At 51.6% G+C, this 7,734-nt stretch overlaps 1 protein-coding gene across 1 annotated transcript; it reads right to left on the reverse strand.

The window, feature by feature from the left end:
• Positions 1 to 570: 570 nt before the first annotated feature.
• Positions 571 to 7,312, reverse strand: LOC139102710 (uncharacterized). Its single transcript, XM_070656817.1, has 5 exons — positions 4,753 to 7,312; positions 4,012 to 4,622; positions 1,930 to 2,650; positions 1,026 to 1,482; positions 571 to 835 (listed from the first exon to the last, which is right to left on the reverse strand). The coding sequence occupies exons 1-5, from the start codon at positions 7,310 to 7,312 to the stop codon at positions 571 to 573; spliced, it is 4,614 nt and encodes a 1,537-aa protein (XP_070512918.1).
• Between the last annotated feature and the right edge of the window lie 422 nt (positions 7,313 to 7,734).

Consider the following 7,734-nt stretch of genomic DNA (forward strand, 5'->3'; position numbering starts at 1 on the left):
GCCACGCCACACAGGTACTCTCGGCCCCCTCGTTGACAATGAGGAGGCCGAGTGCGGCCGCCCACCTCTACCCCCTCGCCGGTCTCGCTGGGGGCAACCCCAGTCTGGGGACTTAGCGTTGAAATCCCCCAGGAGAACCGGCTGAGGATGCCGGGCCCTACAAAGTCCCGATCTCTCGAGTCTCGCCTCGTAAGTGGCGAGATCGAGGGACGGGGACAGATATACCCCGATTATCACGGGTCTAACCCATTGAACGGCCACCCACCCATTCCCGGATGACAGTGGGGAACATGGGTGAGTGTGCGACGTCCACGTGATCGCTACGGAGCCTAGAGTGTCCCCAGCCCAACCTGGATGTTGGGGGGGGATGAAGTATGGCTCCGCAGCGATCCCAATACCAAACTTACGCTCCGCCAGGCTATGGATGAAAAGGTCTTGTGCCTGGCGGGCGTGATTCAAGTTCGTCTGGAGGATGGCCGTACTAGCCATTGGAAGAACCAGGTACGGTCTCCTCCAGACACTCCGCCCCTTATCCGCCCTCGGTACGCGCTTAGCGCGTTGCTCTTTGGGTCACTCCGCGATCTCCATCGCTTCGGGGCCACTCCTATCTGCCTCTTGAGAGGCAACAGTGGCGGGCGCGGTCTTTGCTCCAGATTTAGACCGCGCCCGCTTCTCCTTACTACTTCTTATGGCTCCACTGCCCCGCACTTGTCTAACCTGTGCGGGGCAGGAGTTTCCGCCCATTTTGTGAGAAGACGGTCGACCCGCCTTCTCACACACCACACATTTAGGTGGCTCCTCACAAGTGGCCACCTGGTGCCCCTCCGCTCCGCATCTGAAACAGCATTTGCTGCGGTCAATGGCGGAGGGGCATCTCTCTCACATGCCCCCTGCAAACATTTATAACATTGCAGGGGCGCTCTGTTAAGATTTCCACCTTGGTGGAGATCCACCCTACTTTGAGGCGTTTCTTCGACGCCAATAAGTTGGCCGCTGCAAGGGGGCAACGCACTACTGTTGTGTACAATCCACTATACGACCCCCGCAGCGGCCCAACTTTAATCTCCTTCCTGTCAATGGCTGCGGCCTTCACCACAGCGTCCGCGACCTCCTCCGTAGTAGCGGAGTCGTCGAGGTCGCGGATTCTTATGTCCGCCATCTTGGAGGGGCGCTGGACTCTGACACCTTCTTGTCCCTCCAGCGCTTTCCTCATTGCCTCGGCCAAGGCATCCGCCTTGGCCGAATTACCTTCTCCTCCTACCTCGTACACTATCGACCCCGTCAAACCACGACGGGATCGGAGTTCCGAGATCCCCAGACTCTCCAAGTCTATCTTAGACTTGGCGAGCTTGAGGACCTCCGTGTATCTGCCCGCAGGGCAGGTGACAGTAATGGCCGCGGTGTTCGGCGGCTTCCTCTTCTTCCCCTTCCTCTTCTTCGCCGTTGGAGGCGGTTGCGCCGGTTGGCGGTCTCTCCTGCGTCCTGAAGGTCCCTCTTAGGGGGCTTTTGGCGTACCTCCGCTCTTCTTGGGTGGAGGTCGCGACGTGGGATTGGCCAAAGACCTGGCCTCTTCTCCTCTCTTGCGTCCAACCACTTTGGCCCACGCTTCGGCTGGGGCGGAAGTGGCTCTAGACGCAGAGCTTTGGGAGGCTGTCCTCCTCGATTTCCTGGGCGGTAATGGCGTTGAGGGGGGAGGCATTAGAGACACGTCCGTGTCGGTCTCCCCTTTGTTCGCCTTACTTTGTTTCCCGCCTGGGCTTCCTCTTTTTGAAGTTTGAACTTCAGCCCTTTTTCCGCCCTTCTTTGATGGGGATCCCTACTTTTACCTTTGGCTTGAGGAGGAGGGGGCAGAGTCCCCAAACTTTCTCCTCAGCCATCTCTCAAAGAGAGAGTCGAGACGGCTCATCATCGCCTCCTCGGCTCCCTCACTTCTCGGCGGTGAGTCGGGAATAATTCTCGACTTCCCTTGAATTTGCGGCCTCACCGCCGGGGGCCATTCCGATCGCGGGGGAGAATTTCTTTTCCCCGCGATGTCTTCCTTTGTGACCCTGCAGTGGCATTGTCCACTGCCTCTACTATTAGGGGACTTCCCTCTTCCTGATACAACCGGGGAAATAGGAGGGGATGTTCTGGAGGTTGGCAACCCGATGCCCCCTCTTAACGCTTTTACCTCCTCGCGCAGGTTTTTAATCTCCCTGCGCGCTTGTTCGAGCTCCTTGGATAATATAAGGAGCTCGGATCCTTGTCCCTCTCCGGCTGTTGTTATATTCCGCGTGGAGAGGATGGTCACTCCAGCGCGGACGCGACAGGCCGATGTCTTGAGGGCCTTCGCCAGCGTTCCCTTGAGTCCTTTGGAGACGCTGGAGACCCTCAAGACTTGTTCCACGTCTTGGAACGCTTGGGACAAAATGTCCCCGGTTGGAGCATTTTTGAGCTCTTCTAAATAATGCTCCACCGTTTCCTCCGCCGTCTCTCTAATTTTGGGCGGCAAGGGCGTGCAGGGGTCGAGGATATTCCTTTTCTCCTCGAGATCCGCCAGTCTCCGATCCGCCTCCACTACTCTTAGCTTGGCAGCCGCCAAGCCAACATAATCCCCGGTTGTAGGGGACGCCCTCTTTTCGCGATCCGGATTTAGACGATCCGGACATGTCTAACGAGACGTCTGAGTCTCTGCACCAGACACAAACACGTCGTCCGTGTAAATATCGGCCGTTGTGTTTGACGCGACCGACGGCGACGGTGACACCCTCCTAGATTGGTGCCGTCCCATTAAAGGTGAGGGGGAAGGTGATGGCCCCCCCGACCTTGCCCTCATTTGCTTGAAGGACGCGGGGCCTGGTCTATCGGGCCCCTTCGCAGTCGCTGCTTCCTACCGCCCTGCGGGGCAAACGGTAGGTGGCCCATCGTTGGATGACGACGGGAGGGGGCTGGGACAGCACCCTCCTCGCCGGTCTCTGGGGATCCGACCCCTGAGACGGTAAATTCGTCGTCTTTACTGTGCTCTGCCATAATTAAATCATTGAAATTTGGTTTGTCTCGGGTTTTCCTTCCCTTAGGCCGGTGCCAACCCTGACGAGCCCGGCCTGCCCGATACCAACACCGACCGTCGGGCCCCGCCTCGAAATATGTTCGAGCGGCCCCGAACGGTCCACCAACTCCAAACCACACGGCGCGTGAGCCCCGCCTCGGAGTACGTCCGAGCGGCCTCACGCCCGTACACACCGCTCAAAAATGAGCGGGACAGGGGAAGGAAGGGAAAGGAAAGGAAAAGGAAAACACCCCCAACCCCCTAACCCCCAACCCCCACACCACCCGCCGGAAGGGAACAAACCCTAACGGCCCCGGCAGGCCGGGCGTTTGAATTCCGGGTCGCCATCCCTTACCACCTTGGGGGGAATAAAACCCACCCTCTCGGCAAAGTGGTTGCCGGGCTCGGGTACCTCGGGACCGCCAAGTCCCGTACCACAGACCTACACCGACCTAATAAAGGGTCGGCATCTGTGGCCCCTGAGGGAAACCTAACCTAACCTTTTTTTTTTTTTTTTTTTTTTTTAACGTCAGGAAATCCACTTTACGGATACCTCCTCCGGGGAAAGAGGAGGTTATGGGGGTCGGGACTTACGGTACTTCGCCTGCCCACTACCCACTAAAACCTGACGATGTGCCAAAACTTGGCGCGCTAAAGTTGGATAAACGTAGGATATGCCGAGACTTTACTTCTACGTTTTCCAGCGCTGACTCTAGACTGAGTCCCCCTTGTGCCTTTCAGGCATAAGACCATTTTGGTGAGGTCTTTTATACATGTACTATTTGATGAGTACAATTTACATATATATAATGCTATGCTACTCGATCCGCACAGCGAGATAGGCTCCCCAGCCTTATATACTTGCTGCTTGTAATTCTTAAAGTGGAGAAGTGGGCTTCATGCAAAGTAAAATGGGTACTTTACAGAACACTCACTCTCCACTTTTAATGTTAACTTGGTGCGGTGTGTCGCACATTAAGTACCGGCGGGGCAGCATTGTCTGTCCGCCGTGTGTCGTGTATAGTCGCCTTATTGCGACTCGAAGTCCTTGTAGGTAAGGTCTGCGTCCTGCTTGATGACGATGAGGGCATTGCTCTTGAGTGTGCCCTATCTCTTCCTCGACGAGCGCGATCCTGAGTGCGCCTTGTACTTCTGGATGTATGTCCATTTCCGTCTCTAGATGTTGACTGTCCGGAGTTTACAGAGGGTTGTCCTTGTCGAACTCTTTCGTCATCTTCTTTCTTCCTCATGACTCTTTCGCTGAAGAGAAGGAAGGCCTTCCAATACTCAACGTCTTCTATGATTTTCGATGTTACTGAAGATAGTCTTAAGTCCGGTCCAATCAAATGAACCAGAGTTTCGCGTTCTTCTTTCCACGCAGCACAAATTTCAAGTGTGTGTTGTGCTGTATCTCTGGCACCACCATCGCAATGATAGCAGTGCGTAGTGCTTCCTTTCTTGATGCGATACAGATATTCCGAGAAACATCCGTGTCCTGAAATCAACTGTGTGGCATGAAAAGACAATGCCATTTCTCTGTGACGACTAAGCCAATCTCCAAGTATTGGAGCAATGGCGTCTATTGTTCTACGACCTGCAATATTGGGAGTACTAAGAAGTTTAGTTTCCCAAAGCGCGATAGTGTCTTCTCTATTCTTAAGTCTGATGCGATTTCGAAGACTTGGAGTGGGCTGATATCCCATCTCCCGAATTTTTTGTGTTGCCTCGAAGGTTTTCTTGTACTCCAAGGCTAACAGATCCAGAGGGATCAATCCTGCAATCACCGCCGCTGCCACTCGAGATGTCGTAGAGTATGCACGAGCCACTCTTATGGCCACAAGATGAAATGCCGCCTCTAATTCCTTTTGGCTCTTCTTGCTTGAGGCTAAGTCTTTGCCCAGACGGGGCCGCGTACAAAGCTATGGCCCTGATCGTATTTGCGTATAACAATCGAGCACTCTGTCCCGGGCCGCCTAGATTAGGCATTATGCCTCTTAAGTCAAAGGCGCGTTTTTTAACCTTAGACGATATTTCGCTAAAGTGTGTCCTGAAGGACCATTGTCCATCGAGTGTAAGTCCCAGGTAGCGTAGATGAGGCTGTGCTGTTATTTGGGTTTGATCCACTGCGATTGTAGTATCTTCCGGTGGTGAAACAGAGTCCTTGCCGTAGAAAAACAAGGCTTCCGACTTGTTGACTGCCACGCCTAATCCTGCCTCGCGGATTGCTCTAATTATAGCTGCGATAGCCGTCTCACCTCTCGAGAGGGCTTGTCTCCAATCACGTCCTGCTGCTATTACCAGTGTATCATCGGCATAGCACGTAACTTGACATTTAGGAGGAAGGGGGGTGTTAAGGACTGAATCATATCCGAGATTCCAAAGTAGTGGCCCCAGCACCGACCCCTGAGGTACTCCTCGACATTGTTGCTTCTCTTGTACATTTCCTGTCTTATCTGTATATACAATATATCTATCGCTTAAGTAGTCCTCTATGACTTTGACTAAATAATCAGGCACACGATGATGACGTAACGCTGTCTTGATTCTGCTCCATGGGAGTGAGTTGAACGCGTTTGAGATGTCCAAAGACAACGCCAATACAACTCCTCCTTCCGATGTTTCCTGCTCGACGATTTCTCTTACACGAAGTACAGCGTGCACAGTTGAAAGGCCCTCTCTGAAGCCAAATTGGGCCTTGCTTATGTTTGGCCCCGATTCAGCTAAGTGTTGGACGAGGCGGTTAACGATAACTCTTTCATAGAGTTTACCGGCCTCGTCCAACAAACATATAGGACGGAATGAAGACGGCAAGGACGGGTCTTTGTCCTTTTTTGGTAGTAATATTAGCTTCGCCTTTTTCCATCTATGAGGGAACACTCCTTTCTTTAGGCAATGATTGAAGAGATGCCTCATATTCTCACCAAAGTACTCAAGAGCCACTGCCCAGGCCTTTTTGTGAATACCATCAGGACCCGGGGCTGTGTTTCCTCGTAGTCCTCTTTTAGCCGCGTGATAGAACTCCGTTTCTGTGAGTTCAAGTTCTTCCGACCATTCATCGTCTAATGGGAAAGAGTTGTAAGTCTCCCTCTCATTTATTGCACTAGGAAAAAGTGTGCCAACTATTTCCTGTACAAATTCCGGTTCGAGTATCTCCGTAGTGGGAGGAGATGCAGGTCTTAGTTTATTAAGAACTATACGATACGCTTTTCCCCACGGATCTTGATCTAACTCATTTATAAGTTCCTCCCATGCTTGATTTTTTGCTTTCCGTATTGCTATTTTAAGAGATTTCCTTGCCTCTCTGTACTTTTCTGTAGCAATAAGTCTGCGTTCTTGATTATCTTTGCTTCGTGTAATCATTCGAGCACATTTAACCGCTTCCCTTCTAAGATCTGCAAGGGTTTCACTCCACCAATACGTTGTACGCCTCGGTGATATCTTGACTTTCGGCATGGCCGTATTGCATGCTTCTATCATGGAGTCTATTATCCATTCTGCTTCCTCCAGTGGATCTGCGTTGGGAGCAGATGGGTCACTGTCTCGAGACCAGAGCGAAACTATCAAAGACGTCACAAAGGCGTCTCTATCTAGTTTTTTAATCGCCCATCTATTTTGGCAAACTTTACTTCCTTGGATACGATTTCCTGGAGTACCACTGACCTTCATACTTATATAACGATGATCAGAGAGATGTTCGGTTTCTGTGTCAACCCTCCAGTCTGTTATCATTTTAATTGCAGCTGGTGAGGCCCATGTGAGGTCAATTACTGACTCACCTTGAGGGCGAATACACGTTGATGTTGTGCCCCGGTTGACGAGTGCCAAGTCAAGGGAAGCTGCCCATTCTTCTAGCATAGATCCTCTTGCTCCTGTTTTCCGTGAGCCCCAAGTTTCCGACCACGAGTTGAAGTCTCCACAAATTATTATAGGGAGCGGATGATGTCTTCTAACGCTGTCTTCTATGCTGTTAAGCCATTCTTCAAATTCTGCTAGAGTGCCAGATGGAGGAAGATATACTCCAATGATCACTAGTGGTCCCCATTTTACCACTGTATAATGATCATTATTTTCTAACCTGGAACAGATGGGGGCACCTGGCCACCACCTCCATGTAATCGCAACTGATTTCAGAGTATCTGTGGTCCAATTCGGATGATTAGGAGGTATCCTGTAAGGCTCGGACACTATTCCTAACACGCAGTTGCATTCCACCATTTTCTGTATAAACAGATCTTGAGCTTCTCTTCCATGTCCGATATTAGCTTGTAATATCGTATAGGCCATTAATATGTTTCTGATTCCTCCCCCTCCAGGAGGTCAACTTCCATATTGCTGGATTCTTTCGCTGCTCCGCTTGTGCTGGGATGAGGACACGAACACGCAGTTTGATCGCCGATAGAAGGAGAAGCATCAGCTTCTTTCTGTGTTCTACCCTTCCTATTTCGAGTAGTACATTGCTGACTACCCAAGACGTGATTTGCCTTTCTGCCGATATCACTGCAGATCGGGCAATTTGGCTGATTGGTGCATGTCTTAGCGACGTGGCCCAATTCTCCGCAACGGTAACACCTACCCGATCTATCTATCTTTTCCGGGCATTTATTCATTGCGTGTCCTTTCTCTAGACATTTATGACATCTTAAAGGACGAGCCTCTAGCAATGATATCTTAACCTTTGACCATCCTACTTCTAGAACGCCTTCTTC

The sequence above is a fragment of the Cardiocondyla obscurior genome, linkage group LG05 (assembly GCF_019399895.1).
Source record: "Cardiocondyla obscurior isolate alpha-2009 linkage group LG05, Cobs3.1, whole genome shotgun sequence".
NCBI classification, from domain to species: Eukaryota; Metazoa; Arthropoda; class Insecta; order Hymenoptera; family Formicidae; genus Cardiocondyla; species Cardiocondyla obscurior.

Excerpts from the sequence above, each read along its gene's own strand:
- LOC139102710 (XM_070656817.1), bottom strand. The coding sequence starts at position 7,312 with ATGGCCTATACGATATTACAAGCTAATATCGGACATGGAAGAGAAGCT. Across the intron at positions 4,623-4,752 it reads AGTACAAGAAAACCTTCGAG|GTCGTAGAACAATAGACGCC; the intron begins GCAACACAAAAA and ends CCAATATTGCAG. Across the intron at positions 836-1,025 it reads CGGGGGTCGTATAGTGGATT|ATGCGGAGCGGAGGGGCACC; the intron begins GTACACAACAGT and ends ATGCTGTTTCAG.